The 18,263-nt window shown below is 50.4% G+C and overlaps 1 protein-coding gene across 1 annotated transcript; it reads right to left on the bottom strand.

Annotated features, from left to right (window-relative positions):
* Positions 1 to 10,040: 10,040 nt before the first annotated feature.
* On the bottom strand, positions 10,041 to 17,415 carry LOC120247246 (keratin, type II cytoskeletal 74-like). The gene is made up of 9 exons (XM_039255077.1): positions 16,945 to 17,415; positions 16,114 to 16,328; positions 15,621 to 15,681; positions 15,043 to 15,138; positions 14,401 to 14,565; positions 13,083 to 13,208; positions 11,432 to 11,652; positions 10,935 to 10,969; positions 10,041 to 10,243 (listed from the first exon to the last, which is right to left on the bottom strand). The coding sequence occupies exons 1-9, from the start codon at positions 17,413 to 17,415 to the stop codon at positions 10,041 to 10,043; spliced, it is 1,593 nt and encodes a 530-aa protein (XP_039111008.1).
* Positions 17,416 to 18,263: the final 848 nt, after the last annotated feature.

The raw sequence follows: 18,263 nt of genomic DNA, 5'->3' as shown, positions 1-18,263 counted from the left end.
TTACAGGTCTTTCCCAGCTCTTGGAACCCGTCCTAACACGATGTCCCCTTCGATGGCTTTGCTGGTTGTGTTTCTGTCATGTGCAAGGCAGCTCACCAGCCCAACCTTCAATGTCCCTGCAGCTGCTGCCCTTCCCTGTCCCCCTGTCCCTGCTGTTCCCTGCTTCAGCCAAGGACATCGCCCCCATTGGCCTCATCTTCAAGTGCTTCCACAGTTCTGCCACACTATATCTAACGGGACTGAAACACCTTTTCTCCCCAGCCCTTCTCATCCAAATCCTCTGCTTTTTCAAAATCTTGCTTAAAACCCTAGCTCAACCTCATCTCCTCCTCTGTGTGCTGGACCCCTCCGTCCATTGACATTTGTGCTGTTGTGTTCCTGAGGGCCCGGGGATCAGATGAGGGCCCCATGTGCCCCATGTACCTTTCCTCAGGGCCCAAGCCCAGCCTCCCGGCATCCCTTCCCAGGTGCCAGAGGACTGACGCTTGTTGGAGCAGTAGCCAAACAGCAGGGATGGTGCCTCTTTAGGAAGCCCCTGGGCTTGCATCCAACTAGAGTGACACCAGGTAGGAGCCCAGACCAGGAGCTGACTCCAGGGATCTGAATCCCACTCACCGCCCAGCAGCACTTAACCTCTCCAAGCCTCAGCTTCCCCAACACAAATGGGATAATAAACTCCTCATGGGGTAGCTGTGACCATCCCATGGGAAGCACTCCGTATGTGCCTGCTACTTAGTCAGTGTTCGATTGATGTTATTGATTACCGAAAGTATAGAGTAAGGTAGAATTTAGGAATCGAGCTGTCCTCTCTGCTTCTGCTCTCTCTCCTTCTTCCTTTCCTCTGGGAGGGGATGTCTGGATCAGCACACCTCCATACAGTGTCATCTGATATTGGACGACAAGAAGGGGCTGTTGTTCCCAGAGGTCCTAGGCTTGAGGAATAGGTCCACTCAGACCATTCCTGATAATGGAAAACTCGCCACTAGAAATAGTAATAATAATAATAATAGCCACTGTCTAACAAGCACTTGCCAAGTATAAAACTCAGTAGGAAGCACTTTTCAAACATTAGATCTATTGCTATTGATCCATTTATCAGATATCTACTGAGCACCTACCAGGTGCTGAGGGGGGCAATACAAAGTATCCTATCCTCAAAGAATTCGTTTCTGGATCCATCCAGATGCAGGTGTTCCTGAGAAAAGCATCTCATCAAGCTATTAACAAGTCATTAACACTTTAGTGTGAATTAGTTAATCAGATACTAGCCATTAGGAATGGAACACCCAATGTTGTTGCTGAGGATGATGATAGGAGAGGAAAGAGGAGAGTTCAGGCCCACCCACAGGAAGGGTGGGCCCAGGTAGGGCTCCTGGGGTGCATGTGTTTTTGCTGGAGGAAAAAGGGAGGGACAGAAGGAAACCAGGACAGAACCACAGTTCAGCAAGGTTACGAAGTTTCTGCCCTCGCCTTAATTAAGACCTGGGGAGGCTTAGGGGCAGGATGAGGCAGAGGCCCCTGCTTTGGGAGGCTGGCGGGAGGGACGATATACAACTTCCCACACCTTGTGTCCCCTCACACCCTTCGAGGTACCAGGATCACTCAGTTTTCTAGCTGGGAATTATATTCTGAGCCAGGCATGGACATCTCTGAGCCTCGGTTTTACTCATATGTACAATGGTAGGGAAGTGTGTCAGATCAGAGAATCAAACCCCCACGTTACCAGGAACATCTTGGTTTCCTTAGACCTTCAAGGAAATTTTTAATTGCTTGTTAAATAAATTATACTTGTACGGCTCTTGGTTTTATAGCCAAAATATTTTATTTACACAAATAACTTATAGCTTTCTGGGTGTTTTGGTCTCTACATTCGTGATGATCAGTTTGACACGCTTGTGATCTCTTGGCCCATTGGTTCCCTTCTGGAGTCTGATAAACCTCCAGAGAAGAACTCAGAGGGAGAAGGGAAAATCTAGTATAATCCAAGAGGGTACTTGCTGAGTGAGAGAGAAAGGGAAGACACAGAGGGGAGACAAACCCTAGGGACACTGAATCCACAAGGGCTCCCTGGAGGAGGGGGTTTGGGTTCTGGTCTATTAAGGAAAAAAGGTTTGGGTGGACTTGCAATGGGGCATGGCAAAAGCAGCCCAGCACGGCATTTGTAAGGAAAGGGCCCTCGAGCTGGAGCAAGCACTAGCAAAGGGCGAATATGGGTGATGGCCCCTAGATCCCAAGCTGTGTATGTGACAGGGAGCCATTGAAGGTTCTTGAGCCAGGCAGAACCTGAGCAATACAGTTTGAGGAAGCAGCAGGTAACTACCGTGTGAGTAGGAGGAGCGGGGGTGGGTAGAGGCTGGAGGCACTGAGGGAGCAGGTGGTTCTCTGAGCAAATAATTGTCTCCAAAATGAGGGAGAATGAGCTGGGTCATTTGGATGACATCAGCTCATATCCTGCCAGCCCTCCTCAGCTGATGGACTCAGGAAGTGAGTGTGCTGTCTGTGCATCCCCCACGGGTCCCTCTCGTACCCGTGTAGCCCCTGCGGTTTCAAGCAGGTGGGACATTCAGCCCCAAGGCAGCTGCATGGAGCTCAGTCCCTGGGGGACTTGGCCACAATCAGAGCCACCTCTGGGGGCAGGACAGCTGTTCGGCTGGTTTGCAGCTGGCAAGGCGGAAGTGAGCTCACCCCAGAGGAGCTGGAGTATAAAGGATGGAGGAGGGCTGTCCCGCCAGGCACTCAGCTCCACTCCCACCCTGCAGTGTGACCGCCAGAGAGGCGTCCTCCTCACTCAGCTCTGTGGCCAGGAGCATCTCCCTTGAGCTTTGCCGGCCATCTCCTTCCACCACCCCTCTCTTTCCACATCTCTAAAAAGGGGGATGCTCGCATGCACTCCACCTACCCCCAGAGGTGGACGGGAGACACCTCGTAAATAACAATGATGATGATGGTACTGATACTACTAATAACAGCTAACACAGGCTGTGAGCCCTGCCAGGCACTGCTCTAAGCAGTCCGTGGGTAGTAGCTCACTTAGTCCTCCCACAGCAGCCGTGCGAGGCAGGTGCTGTTATCACCCCATTTTACAGATGAAGATACTGAGGCACCAGGAAGTTAAGCTCGTAAGTAGCAGAGCCGGGGTTCAATCCGGGCAGCATGACAGCCATCTGCACTCTTAGTCTCTATGCTGGGCGGGCTTTCTCATGTACAAATGTCCAGCGCAGATGCCTGTCCTATCCCAGGTGCGCGGGGCCAGCTCCAGCCTCCCCCCAAGTTCTGGTTCGTAGTCCCTGCTGTCCCTCTGTCATCTCAACCTCTGTGAAAAACTGAACTTCCCAGGGTGGATTTCCTGCTGCTCTTCTTCCTCCCACAGACCCTCCGGCCTGCCGGATCTGAGCCCTTGATCCCCTTCTCAGCCTTCTTTGTTCTTCTGAAGAACATTAGTGTAGTGTCAGGACTCAGGTGAGGGTATGGGGGAGCGGCGTTGCTTGTGAGGTGGTTACATGCTTCTCACACTCATCAGCTTTTCCCTGATGTCATGTTCTGGGCTGTTCTCCCAGCCTCCCGCCCACCAGGGCGGCTTGTCCTATCCTTTATTTATTTATTTATTTTTTTTACAAATAGTTTATTGTCAAATTAGTTTCCACATAACACTCAGTGCTCATCCCCACAAGTGTCCTCCTCCATGCCCCTCCCTCCTCCCCCCCACATCCATCAGTCCTCAGTTTTCGTCAGCATGAATGTGGGGGGGGGAGGAGGGATGGGCATGGAGGAGGACACTTGTGGGGATGAGCACTGAGTGTTATGTGGAAACTAATTTGACAATAAACTATTTGTAAAAAGAAAAAACAGAAAAACAAATCAAGTGAAAAAAAAAAAAAGAGTCTCTCAGGGTTTGCCTCTCTCCCTCTTCCCCACCATTTACCCCCTTCTTCTCCCCCTTGTTCCTCCGTCAAGTTCCTCCTAATCCTCCTATACGTGCAAACATATGATATTTGTCCTTCTCTGCCTTGTCCTATCCTTTAAAACAAACCACTACACACCTCCTCTAGGTAGCCTCCCCAGAGCCCTTCAAGGTCGGTGGTGCCTCCCTGCACTCACCCTATTGCCCATGTCCTGGATGCATCCCTCCAAAATGACCTATGAGGTCCTTCCAAGGCCAAGGAGTGCTTTTTTTTGCTCCTGGGGTCCCAGGCTCCAAGGTTATACCAGCTGACAGACGTGCTCCCACATGTGTCAGAGGACACGTGTGGGAGCACGTCTGTGCGTGGGTGGTCGTGAGCATGCACATGAGCAGAATGGGTGTCCAGCCAGCTAGCAGGGAGTGGCCCGGCTGTCCCAGTGGTGGGTGGCTGACCTCCACGGTGATGGGCTAGTGCCTGACAGTACCAGCTGTTACATATTTTGAGAATCTTCTGAAGACATGGGTCTGTGGGCCAATGAGCGTGTGTCTGTGCACGTATACACTGCTTCTGATGACAAGGGTCCCCTGATGGACTAGCTCTCTGCTCCTGTCCATTGGTGGCCCACAGGTGGCTGTCCCATTTTCATGATATTCTTTTTTAATAATAGCCTTGGTGGGGGGGGGATGGTGACTCCCAGCTGATGACCATTCAAAGGAATCAAATTCATTCCTTCCTTGAACATCCCTGAAAACATGAAAGTAGAAATTCTGGCTAGTTGGGCCTGAAAGCACATCCCTTCCTGGGAGCTGGGGTGGGGGGGGGGTGCGGGCAAGAGAATGGACAAGGTGACTTCTCAAGGCCACAGAGCATCCGTTTCACAGAGATCTTCTCTGCCAATGCACGTGGCTGAATCCATGAGAGCCGTGCATGATACCAAGTTTGGAATTGAGGGAGAATGTTCGTGAAGATGAGAAAATGGGAAGATTCCAGGCAGAGGGAAAGGCACAAGGGAGGGGGATGGGGAAGAGCGGCCTCGGCTCCAGAAGGCAGAGAACACATTGTGACTTCCGTCTTCTTAGCAACCATGCTGGCCCAGGCATTGGCCACATACCAGGGACAGAGGAAGACAGGCTAGCAAATCCCCCAGGCTTGTTCTTGGCCAATCAAATGGAGGGCTAGTTATCTCTGCCCCCCTACTGGCGCCAACCGTTCCCGCATCTTTATCCCAGGTTGCTATTTGCCATATGGTGGGAAAGGCTGGAAGTAAAGTCCGGGGACATGGTTTCTTTGTCCTTTCCCTTGCTACCCTCCATCCCAAAATTTCATTTTTTATTGGGGTGAGATTCACATAACATAAAAGTAACCACTTTAAAATGAATAGTTTGGTAGCATTTGGTGTATTCACAATGTCAACCACCACTCTGTCTAGGTCCATGCATTTCGTCACCCCAAAAGGAAATGCACTATCCACTGGCAGGCTCTGCTCCTCCCCCAGTCCCTGCAACTGCCAAGTCTCTATGGATCACCTATTCTGGACATTTTGTATGAGTGGAGTCACACACTGTGGGACCTTTTGTGTCTGCCTTCCTTCACTTAGCACCATGGTTTCAAAATTCATCCACATTGTAGCGTGTATCAGTACTTCATTCCTGTTTATGCCTGAATAACATCCCATTGCAAAGAATATAGCAGATTTTTAAAAATCCATTCATTGTTGGACATCTGGGCTATATCTTAGCCCTTTCAGGCTGCTGTAACAACTATAACAAATACCACAGACTGGTACCTTATAAACAACAGAAATTAATTTCTCACAATTCTGGAAGCTGTGAAGTCCAGTCAAGGTACCAGTATGGTTGCGTTGTGGAGAGGGCCCTCTTCTTGGTTCATAGCCATCAACTTCTCACTATGTCCGCATATGGTAGAGGGGCTAGGGAGCATTGTAAGATGTCTTTTATTAGAACACTAATCTCACTCATGAGGGTTCCACCCTCATAACCTAAGTACCTCCCCATCTCCTAATTAGGCTCCATCTCCTAATCTCACCATCTTTGGGGGTTAGGATTTCAATATGTGAATTTGAGGGACACACAAACATTCAGACCATAGCAATGTGTTTCTGCATTTAGTTATTGAGAACAGTGCTGCTATGAGCGTGCATGTACATGAAATTGCTTAAACGCCTGTTTTCAATTCTTTAGGATATACACACCAAGGAGTTGAATTGCTCATATGACAATTCTATGTTTAACTTTATGAGGAACTGCCCAGTTGTTTCCCACAATTAATGAACCATTTTACATTCCTACCAGCCATGTACAAAGGTTCCAATGTCTCCTCGTCCTTGCCAACTCTTTTTATTTTCCATTTTTTTATTACATCTATTCTCACTGGGTGTGAAATGGAACTTCACTATGGTTTGGGTTTGAATTTCCCCAATGACTAATTGTGTTGAGCATCATTTTTTATGTGTTCTTTGGCCATTTGCATATCTTCTTAGAAAAAGAAAAGTCCATTAAAGTCTTTTGCTCATTTTTGATTGGGTTGTTTGTTCTTTGTTAAGTGCTAAGAGTTTCTTATATGTCCTGAATACTAAATCTATAGCAGGTATATGATTTTCAAATATTTTCCTTCATTCTGTGGGTTTTCTTTTCACTTTCTTGATAGCGTCTTTCATGTACAGAAGTTTTAAATTTTGATGAAGTCCTACCTCATTTGTTTTTCCTTTAGGTGCTCATGCGTTGGTGTCATATCTAAGAATCCTGTGCCAAATCCAGGGTCTTGAAGATTTACTCCCATATTTCTTCTAAAGTCTTTATGGTTTTAGCTCCTATATTTAGCTTGTTCATCCATTTGATGTAATTTTTGTATATGATGAGAAGTGGGTATCCAACTTCAATCTTTGGCATATGGATAGCTAATTGTGCTGCACATCTAGGCATGGTATTGGTGTCCTTGTCAAAAGGCCAGAAATGCATGAGTTTTACTCCCCCAAATCTTTTGAACATATTTGTGCTAGGTAAAAAGATCCTAAGAGCATTATCTCCTAGGTATCTCTGTTAGGTGAAGCTCCCTTAAGTGTAGGGCCCAGAAAAAAATAAGGCCAGTCCTTGGCCTTGAAACCCCCAAGTCTGACACTGATAGAATCAGGCACACAGAGAGATCATCTCAATTACATATGGAAATGTCATATTGGAGGTAAGCATTGGGCACCGCAAGATCCTAGAAAATAGGCTCTCAGCCCAGCCTAAGGATTCATAGAGGTTTCGAGAAGGAGTGGGTACCTGAATGGAATCTCAAAGGAGCAATGAGAGTTGCCAGGTGATGAAAGGTGTGAATGACAAGCCATGCACAGAAGCCGTGAGAGTGTGAGCATCACCTGGGTAGATGATTCAGCTCCTCAATGGATCTTCATTGGAGGTCTACACAAAGCAAGTAAACCAGATTCTTACCCTCCCAGACAGTGTAGACACTCCCTCACTCCCCTGAGCTGCTCTCCAACCCAAACTTCCATGCACACCCGTTCCTTCTGGTCTCTTTTCCCTGTGTGCTAAAGTCAGACCTATGGAAGAGAAGTTGGTCACCACTGGTCCTACCTCTATGATTTCCCCTCTTGGGCTTCAAAGGAATCTCCAAATTGAGTTCCAAAGCAACAGCACAGTCACCCTTGCACACTTCTCAGGATCTTAATTCAGCCCCAGATGACAGAGAATCTCTCCATTTCTCAAGTGGATAAACTGCAGCCAGAGGGGCTGCCCCTCTACCCTCTTCAACACCCTGGCACAGGCAAGTTACCTCAGTCCCTCAAAATCACATCTACCTGGCCTCTGGGCACAGCACCCAGGCCTCACCACCCAGTGGTCAGAGGTATGCCTGCACTGTGGCCCTAGAGGACGTAACCCCATGAATTTCTCATGGGTTTGTCTAAAGGCTGTTTCAGGTTATGGATTCCATCCACCCACACCCTTCTTGCTAGGTCACTGGGAATTTGGTCTTTGGGGAAAGGCAGAGCATCAGTGATGGGAAGGGCTTTAGGGTTTTCTGGTCCTGGGTTTCATGACCCACAGAGTCCATGGACAGGCTTTGTGGGTTTGCAAATCTCTGGACATGCAGACATACTTCTGTGCCTTTTTCACGGCGAAAGGTCCACAGCTTTTATCAGTTGGTCTGAGTGCAACAGGTGATGGTTAGTGGCTGAGCTGGGACAGAACCCCCATAACTCCCAGGGCACTATTTCTGGTACCCACAGTGACGACGGCGGTGACACCAGAGAGGCATTTGGGCAGAAAGCCCAGCAGACTTTTGGGCTCTTCTGCTTCCCAAGGTTTATTGCAACTCGGCGCACACAGAAGGGACCTCCTTAATACATCAAAGGCACAGTGAGGTCGATGGAGGCGGCAGCTTGGGACAAGAGGCCCCACCCTCACAAGGCCTGTCCGTTACCCTGAGGGCTGGAGGGGCAAACATGTCAGGCACACCTATGATACTAGATGCATCAGAAAGCCAACCAGAGGGCTGAATTCTGCAGACCGAAGCTGAGGGACTTGGAACCCCACTCAGCCCCACTGCTCACTTTAGAAAATCTAAGACCTCCCACCCACTCCCCACACCAAAATAAGCACAAAAAACTGTCCTCAAACCTACTATGATGGTGTGCTTTAAGTTCTCTCTCCAGGATGTGCCCATCTTTCTAGTCATTTAATTAAACTTCCCTCCTCCTCCAGGAAGCCTTCTTTGCTTAGCTTCTGCATCCTGGTCTCTTCTCAGCATCGCTGCATGAGGCTGCCATTCCCTGATTTGTATGAGGACATGGCTTTGCATGTATGTCTGTCTCTCCCATCAGCCTGAGATCACCTCCAGAGCAGCCTGCTCTGATCTGCCTCCAGACTCTCTAAAGGCTTGTGCACGTGCATGGGGCGGGGCCCACAATCATTAAGGGTAGGCAATTTGGTGAGATTGACACACCGACAAGAGTGTACCTCTGATATCACTCAAGGGCAGTTTATTGAATATACAGCAGGAATCCAGAGTCCTTAACTCAACCAAAAGAGGAACTGGGTGTCACCATTTTTAGGAATATTTACATCAACAGCCATGGCTCTTGAGTTGGGCAGTACCACCAGAGATAGACAGAGCTCCCCTCACTGAGCTCATAGCAACAGGAATCGAGAATCACAAGCAGCAGGATACAGCCCCAGGTAGAGGACTCAAGATAAATCACATAGCCACAGGCCTTGACCAAAAGGCAACATAATCATGCTGCTTGCATCGAAAGAACCATGGGTTTCAAAAAATTCCCTTTGGGAACCAGGCAGTGATACACCATGAAAAGAATACACCATGGAGTCAGCCAGACCTGGGCTCCATTCCTGGCCCTGGTACTTTGTGGGTCGCAGGGACAGGCTCTACAGCCTCTCAGAGGATGGGGCTTCTCCTCTGTCCTGAGTATGCTGATTGAATCCACCTTGCAGGTTGGGTAAGAAAGACAGGCAACACATGTGGGGAGCCTTGCACATAGCAGGGGCTTAGCAGATGGGAGTTGCTATTACCAGTAAGGGAGGAGTGGTGGGTGACCCAAGGTGGTAGGGGGTCCCTATGTTTTCTGTCACTTGGCTCTGTGAAGACAGGTACAGCTGGTGGTCTGAGAGTACACACATTTTCTCCTAAATAATGGAGTCATTTGGCAAAGAACTTTCTGAGGGGACAGGCAAAGGCTGGCTGACCGCTGGCCTCCTGGGTGCACGTCTCCATGCTCACCCCCGGCACTGGCAGGGAAAGGAAAACCTCCCAGGCATCCTCTAGCTCGGCCTCAGTGCACAACAAGGCTATTCCCCCTCCCCTCCCCTCCTGATTCCCCTGCTCTCTTCCTCTCTCCCTCTGGGAAGGACGGGAGCTTCCCAGTGCCAGGAAGGTAACTGGAGCCTGTGCCCCAAAGCCTCTTGCCAGCTGAAGGCAGCAGGGGAAACAAGAAGTCACAGAGTCCAGGCGGCACCTGAGGAAACGGGACAGTCAGGGGAGCCACGGCACAGGTGGCCAAGTGCACTACAGACAGTTCCAGGGCTCAGGGGTGGAGGGTGGGGACAGCAGACTCCAGGCGGGGTGGCGGTCAGGGCATCTCTTCTCCCAGGTGCCAGGAGCTTATCGTGTGGCCTTCTTGGTGGGAGCGCTGGCAGGGGTGCTCTTCACCCCAGCATCCTTGAGCTCTCCCACTCGTGCCCCTTTGGCCCTGAACTGCCCGGCCCGAGTGCTGCAGGAGCCACCCACCAGGCCGCCGGGCCCCACATCGGAGCTGCCAGAGGAGCTGGGGTGGTAGTAGCTGTTTCCACCGCTGCTGATGACAGCTGAGGAAGAAGGGCCAAGAGCAGAGAAGAAGGGCAGGGAGGGCCAGTCAGCGAAGGAATGATTTCCCCTCACCCCCCAGCAACCTTTAGCAGCCGAGGAACATCACAAAGACCAACAGAAACCATGTGATGTGCTAGGGTCCAAGTGAGGCAAGGACCACATGGGACAGACACAGCTCCTGTCCTAGAGATTCTCGGACCCTTTGGCCCCCAGTGCACATTCTTTTTTTTTTTTAACTTGTTATTTAAAGTTTGTTTGTTTGTTTGTTTAGAGGGAGAGAGAATCCCAAGGAGGCTCCACACTGTCATTGCAGAGCCTGATGCAGGGGTCGAACTCACAAAGTGTGAGATCATGACCTGAACCGAAACCAAGAGTCAGCCACTTAAACAACGGAACCACCCGGGCACCCCTGTACCCGTGCACATTCTTAACCCCCTCTCTGGATGGCAATGCCCTGGGAAGAGACAAGAAGGAAATGGGGTGGGCATGAATCAGTCCCTGTTTCCATGGGACAAGGGGAAATAGGTTTCCTTTGAAGCCAGAGAAGCTTCAAAACACACTTGCAGAAACTCCCAGATTGGTGGGGGGAGAGGGGAACCGCTAGTGGAGGTGGCATCGCCCTGTCCTGGTGTCCCCAGCTTTTCCATCCAGCCAGGGTCCCCACCCAACTCATATGTCAGGGACACTTACTGATGCTCACAGACGATGGATTCTCACCAGACATCCTGTAAGACAGAAAGTTAGAGAAAGATAAAACCTCAGGGAAGTGTCTACATTCAGCCAAACCTTGATGGGAACCTGGTTTAACATGTAGATTATTTTCATTCATCCTTTAAACAATCTGGAGTATAATCCCATTTTACAGGTGAGAACATAGAGATGCAGAGACTCTAAATGATTTACCAGGACCACAGAGCCCGTGCGTGGCAAAGCTAGTGATGAAACCCGGTCTGGGGTTTCTGTGTGACCCCACCTGCTATTTTCACAGCACGCCCGCCCCCCCCCCATGCTGTATGCTTCATGTTTGACCTCCCTCACAGGAAGGAAGGGAAACTGTGCTCCCCAGTCAAACCACCACCTTGTGCTCATGTTATTCATCTTCCACTTCCCAAATATCTCCAGCCCAGCAGAGGCCACCCACAGCCCCTTATCCCCAGTTTCCCTCTCTCCCTCTACCCCCACCTCACCTGCATTCCTCGCCCTCCAGCAGCTTGCGGTAGGTGGCGATCTCCATGTCCAGGGCCAGCTTCAGGCTCATGAGCTCCTGGTACTCCCGCAGCATTCGGGCCAGCTCCTCCTTGGCCTGGTGCAGGGCGGCCTCCAGTTCATCCAGCTTGGTCCGGGCGTCCTTCAGGGCGCTGTCACCCCTCTGCTCAGCATCGGCAATGGCTGTCTCCAGGTTGGCACACTGAAAGCCAAAGAATAGGGAGATATCAGAATGCAAATTAGTTTTTAGATCTTCTGGGTTAGGTAGCACAACCCCCATTCTTTACAGATGAGGCCCAAGGTAACAGCGATTAAAGGCTGCAGAGCCAGCACTAGATCCTGGGTCTCCTCTATTTTCTGTTACAGATGGATATTTACAGGAATTGTAGTGAGAAGCTGTTGAAGCAGTGACATTTTATGAACATAGGAAGAAATGAAGTTTGCAAAACTGTCTAGTCCCTGGGGTCGGAGGCCACCAATGGCTACAGGTTCAAAGGACAGAAGGTCCAGAAGAATCATGCTGAGACCCCAGCCAGGATGCCTTTAAGGACCAGACAGCATGCCAAGGAGCCACTGTAGTCGGATTCCTGTCTGCGGGACAGCTCCCAGTCGGGACCCTTGCTAGAGTTTCTGGACCACTCCAGCACTCTGCAGGGAGAGTCTGGCTCAGAGCTCCCCTCTTGGCAGCTTGAATTGGGTGAAGGAGGCTTCCCTTAGAGCAGGAGGTTAAAGGCCTAAATATCACACCTACAACCTCACAAAGTGGACTCTGACAAACATCTAACAGCACTGTGATGCCATGTACTGATGGAGAGAAAAGCTGTCCCTGGGCTCCCCCACACTGCCTGGAGGGGAGGTTGTAGGGCCTCAGAGAGGAGAGTAGGTTCTAATCTTTCAGTTTTGTAACCCTGTCACTAGCAGAGTTGACCTGGTTCTTTGGGGAGGACCAGGACAGGAAGGATTCCCCACCCCCTTAAAATCATCTCCCCACTGATATGGTGTTTAAACTTTGCTGCTTCCAGGTGAGACAGGTTTCCCTGGTGGAAGTGGACACACTACGTGGTACAGGGCAGGGCCACCCAGGAGGGCTTCATCTGCAGTTGTCCCTCCCTCAGTCACCAGGACTACGCCCCATCCAGAGGGCAGGAACTTAAGGTGGCCATGGAGGGGCCTGGGATGCATCCCCCCCCACCCCATGTGTGTTAAGCGTCCAGTGGGAGGAGGAGGTGTGGGACCTGCCATCAGAGAGCACATCTGAAGGGGATGTACAGCAAGTTTGTTGCACACAGAAAAGGTCTGAGAGAGAGGGGGGTGGGGAGGAGGAAACTTGATTTCTAATCTTGGCTCTATTAAAACAAACTGGAGACCTTGGACAAGTCACTTTCCCTCTCCAGCCCATCGTCCTCATCTGTGAACTGGTAGTCAGATGAAGTAAGCTCAAGGCATTCCCAATTCTGAGCAGAGTGCCAGCTCTGACCACAGGAGTACAGAGGAAGGTAGGAAAGAGGGACAGTGGATAGCTGAGGTTGCTCCCAAGCCCAAGTTAGGGGATTTGCTGTTAAGGGTGGGCTCCAGTTTCTCCATTGCAGAGGATGAAATTGGACTTCACAAAGAATCTGACATTCTGCCCACCTGCTTCTTCACACTGGTAATCTCACACCGGATCCTCTGGATGAGCCGGTTCAGCTCTGACATCTCGTTCTTGGTGTGTTTGAGGTCATCACCGTGACGGCCAGCTGCCAGCTGCAGCTCTTGGATCTGGTTTCCCAGAGATAGAAAGTTGGTTATGAGTCAGAACTACACCCCCTGCCCCTCAACTTGAAGTAGGGGAAGGGTCCTGAGCAAACAATCCCACAGCTGGGACCAGCCAGAGGAGGTGGCTCCTGAGCAGGAGGTGATGGAGCCGGGGCCTGGGCACCCTTCCAGCTGTTTGGTGGTGGTTCTGGCCAAGAAGTCCACCCCCTTCTCTAAGCAGAACCTGTGTGCTGGGCCCATCCTTTCTCATTGCCCTGCCTACAGTCTTTCCTCAGCTGGATGAAAGAAAGATGCAAGTCACATTTCTTAAGCACTTTTGAAATGTAAGAAGAGATGCTCATTTAGCACATCTCTCCAGAAGCATCTGCAGAGGCCAGGCTCTGCTCCAGGTACTGAGGATGTAGCAGTGAACAGGATAGGTGAGGTCCCTGTCCCCACAGAACATAAATTCTCCCATAGCCCTTTCTCAGTGACAAGTGAGGGCCAGGAAACTGAGGGTCATGTGTACCCTTAAGATGGTGGAATTGTTGGTTCAGGGCTTGTAGCTCATATCTTCCCCTCTCCCCTTTCCTATTCCTCCAGAGAAGAGGGGATGACATAGCCATGGAGAGGGGACAAGGAACCTGTGATCTTTGCTGTTGGTGGGATTTAACAAACGTGAAAAGGGGTGTCAGAGCACAACAGGTGTGAAACCCTGAAGAACACTCAGGTAGAGTCTTCTCCAAGCATAATTCCCATCGCCCAGAAGACTCCTAGACTTTCACTTCTTCCTCTTGAAAGTCTCCCCACACTGATCAGGAAAGAGCCTGGGGCTTCCTCTTCCCTCCCTTCCCTGCCCTGGGTCTCTCCTAGCTACTCTCCTCCATATCCGTTACTCTTCTTCTGCCCAATGGTGACATGCCCTAATCCTTGGAAACACGTTTATTTTACAGCAGGAACACCTCTCTTTTTTCTTCCGTCAGTGGATTGCCTGTGCCTCTCTGTTGAATATGCCCACCCACACCAGTTTTATGTTTTATCTTGGATAATAGTCTCTACTAAGAATTCTTTTTGAGTAGGATGTGGCTAAAGCATTGGTTATAATCATTCTTTCTTTCAGCACATCTACAAAGATGGCTCTTGAATTTACTGGTGGAGGTGTCCGTTCCCAGGAGAGGAGAGGCTAGTGGAGGACAGCGATCCCTCTGGTGCCCACCTTGCTCTGGTACAGGGCTTCAGCCTCAGCCTTGCTCTTCAGGGCAATCTCCTCGTACTGAGCTCGGATCTCAGCAATGATGCTGTCCAGGTCCAGGTCCCGGTTGTTGTCCATGGATAGGACGACAGAGGTCTCGCTGGCATGAGTCTGGATCTGGGCCATCTCCTGAATTGAGAGGTGAGGACAGAGTCAGGGTCCCCCAACTTTTCTTTGCTGCCTATTAGTCTTTTGGGGTGAAGTGGTGGGAAGAAGTGCCTGCCCCAGATCTGTCTATTGCAGCCGAGGGAGAAGGCTTACAGCCACAGGGTACACCCCATATGCGGAGCAGGCAGTTGATGGCATTTCCCATAATTCACAGGGTTAAGAATCTGTGCTTGAGTAGGACCTCATGGAGTCCTTTTTTCCTGGCTGCGCACAAGGTCACTATCATAGCCCAGGGGGGATCGTCTATTATGTACATGGCTTCTGGAGATCAAGACCCTATACTTTCGTGGTCTCACAGTGCAGAGTTTTGCACCTTTCTATCAAAACAGACTTCATTATGTTTATCCTAAATCCCTCTTATTGACATTCAAGAGAAGAGTGAAGTGAAGCCCTTGGCTGGCAATAGGCAGGGTTGGGGAAGGGCAGGAGCATCCTCACCGCATCATACAAACACTTGAGGAACTTGATGTCTTTATCCAGAGAGTCTACTTTGGTCTGGAGCTCCATCTTGACCGTGTAGGCTACATCTGCATCCTGCCAAGAGGCACCCAGAACAATCAGTCAATACAACTCCCATCTCTCAGCTTTCCCTGTCCCTGTTCCCAGAGCCATCTGATTTCCTTTTTTTTTTTTTTTTTTGCCTGCAAATGGATGAATAAAATCATTCAATATTGCTTTTTCTCATACCCACTGACTTTCTGAAAATAGGAAAAAGGGAATGTTGCTTGTTACATGGGAGAAAACAAAGCCCAAAGAGGTAGAATGAGTTTCCCCAAGTCTCACAAGCTAGATCAGAATTTCCTGACTCCCAGGCAAGAATTCTCTGCTATCTGTCTCTCTGTCCATTGCCTGGGTGTGTGTCCTGCCTCTCCAAGTTGCTAGAGGCCAGAACAACGACTCCATCCCCACTCAGGCATCAGCCCATCCCCAGGAGGCCTGGGCTGGAGTCCTGAGTGGAGATGGTTAGGATGGGGGTGCAAAAGAGACCAGAGTCCATAGGCTCTTCTCTTCCTTACCTTCTTGAGCAGCACAAACTCATTCTCAGCTGCTGTGCGCTGATTAATCTCCACCTCATACCTAGGAGCAAGGAGAGAGGATAGCAGAAACCTCAGTCCCCCTGGCCAAGTAACCTCCCCTTCCCACTAGCTGGGAAAGTGCTCAGATGCAGATCTCCTAGAGTTGCACAGGTTGGGAGTGGCAAGACTATGCCCCTGAGTTGCCTCATTTATATTCTACTTGCTGGATCCTAGGAAGATATCCAAGTGGCTCTTAGGCTCCCTAAACTGGCCACTGAACCAGTCAGTGGATCAATGAGCATGGAACTCCTTCCTATCAACCAGATAGGAAGTTCTTACCAAATAGGGCAGGCTGTTCCCCCACAACCAGGGGAGGGATGTGAGCCCCTGGCCCTGGTGCTTGCTCCCTCCCCACTGAAAAAGTGGCACAGAGGTTGGATTAGCCCAGGAGCCTTTGGGAACATGAACTTTGACCTTGGTGGGCTGCACTCACCTCTTCTTGTAGTCCTCCACCACATCCCGCAGGCTCCTCAGCTCTGAGTCCAGCCGCACCCTGTCCCCAGAGAGCGTCTCCAGCTGCTTCCGCAGGTTGCTGATGTAGCCCTCGAGGATGGGCTCCAGGTTCTTCCTGCAGCTGTTCAGGTCCAGCTGCTGCAGCAGCTCCCACTTGGTCTCCAGCACCTGGTTCTGCTGCTCCAGGAACCGCACCTGGGAACACAATGGAGGCTATCAAGTCCATGGACATAGACCATTGACTCCCAGGTTATAGAGATTTTTCTAAAGCCGTTTGGCTTAAGTGCTGACTCTGCACTCATGGGATTCTATGCAAACTAGACCCTTTACAAGTGCTCATTCCATAACTTTCTGGACAAAACCAATCCCTGAAATCTCGAAGAGGAAGGAAATTCCATAGCTTTCTTCCATTGCTTGACCCAGCACCCCATGCTCCTCCTGACGACTTAGCCAAGTGTTTCTTCTATACCATGAGCCCTCTCCTCCCAATAGTGCTGATCCTACCAGCTACTTCTTTGTCTTCTTTAAAGAGCTAGAGATTCATCCAGTTGTCCTTCAGAAACCCAACACTTATTTCTCAAGGTAGCACCACACTTCACTCAATTCTCCACCCTTCTCTGCAAAATCCCCCAAGGAAGCAACACATTCATTCATTTCTTTGTGCTACCTAGCTCACAAGATGTTATGATCAGGGAGCCCTTCCTGCTGCCCAGCTACCACCTTTCTATCCACAGTACCCTGTCTGCTCCCAAGCAACCAGGAATTGCCCCCATCTCACTGGACTGTCTCACCTTCCCTCTGTGAGACCCACCTTGTCAATGAAGGAGGCGAACTTGTTGTTCAGAGTCTTGATCTGCTCCCGCTCCTGGGCACGCACTCTCTGGATCTCAGGGTCCAGCTCCACGTTGAGAGGGGCCAGGAGGCTCTTGTTAATGGTGACCTGGTGGATGCCCCCGGGTGGGCACATGGATGTGCACATGGGACCCGAGACCACACTGCCAAACATGCTGCCAGCAAAGCCAGTGGCCCGGCCCCCTCCATACCCAGAGCCATGCCCAAAGCTGTAACCTCCAGTTCGAAGGCCACCACCAGCCATATTGAGGGAAATACATCGATTTCCTCCGAGACTGTAGAGGCTCTGACTGCCAAAGCCAGCCCCAGGTCCTTTGCCAGCTGGACGGTAAGAAGCCACACTGCCCACACCCTTCCTCAGCACCATGGCTGAGCGTCCACTGAAGCCACCCTTGTCACCACCAGCCTTGCTGTTCAACTGCCGACTCATGGTGGGGAAGATGGAGTTGACAGAGCTGGAGAGAAGCAGTCACCAATGGATAGAGAAAGCTCTGATGGAGCTCCTGGAGTGCTGCCTCCTTTTATCCTGTGAAGCCCAGGACACCGGAAAAGGGCGTCTCTCCACTATCTCCTTTCCTAGTGCTAAAGGGCCAGGGGCCGTGGGCAGTGTGTAGAACAGAGATCTCCAACCCTTCCTGGCAACAAAGGGTTTCTGATAGCAAGCAGAATATGCTGTCCTTGCAGACTGGAGTGGTCTAATCCAGCATTTATCTGTGTTCTTAATTAAGGACCTGGAGACTTATCGCCTTCAGAGATCTCCTAGCTTTATTTTTCCAGGGCTTCCTCCTTCTTGTTTATCTATCAGCAAGGAGCAAGGGCAATGTCCAGCTTTATCCAGAGAGGGATCATCTGAAAACTCAAGGTGTCCTCCCTAGAGAACCTATCTCCCTTTATCTGGTCAGTCATGGTGAGGAGCCGAAGCATTCTTCCCGGGGAAGAGGAGACTTGGAAAGAGAAGAAAGGATGTCTTCAAAGATCCAGATCCAAGGCACAAGTTCCAGGAGTCACTCTTTGGGTCACTGTCAGGACCCCAGCTGTTATCAATGGAATGAACCATAGGAAGATAATGGAAATGACCACAGAGTCTGCATGGCCCTCAGCAGGGGTATTGTCTGGAGCTTACTGTGGGCAAAGCCTGAGGGGGTAGTGACTTTGATGTTGCCTTTCCAACAGTGAGAACCTTATCAGGCAGCTGGCAGTTCCTGCATCCATGTTTTTGCTCCTGGATAAGGTTGTCTGCCCCATACTTGGAGCTCCGACCTCAGTTCTTCTCTCCTT

The sequence above is a fragment of the Hyaena hyaena genome, unplaced genomic scaffold, assembly GCF_003009895.1.
Source record: "Hyaena hyaena isolate Hyena2069 unplaced genomic scaffold, ASM300989v1 scaffold_510, whole genome shotgun sequence".
In the NCBI taxonomy this organism is placed as follows: Eukaryota; Metazoa; Chordata; class Mammalia; order Carnivora; family Hyaenidae; genus Hyaena; species Hyaena hyaena.
Note: the sequence above shows the minus strand (reverse complement) of the source record. Positions and strands in the feature narration are given on the sequence as shown.

Coding starts and splice junctions, on each gene's coding strand:
- LOC120247246 (XM_039255077.1), bottom strand. CDS start 17,415: ATGAGTCGGCAGTTGAACAGCAAGGCTGGTGGTGACAAGGGTGGCTTC. Junction 15,139..15,620: donor AGTTTGTGCTGCTCAAGAAG/GTAAGGAAGAGA, acceptor GCCTCTTGGCAG/GATGCAGATGTAGCCTACAC. Junction 10,970..11,431: donor CTGGAGGGCGAGGAATGCAG/GTGAGGTGGGGG, acceptor TCTGTCTTACAG/GATGTCTGGTGAGAATCCAT.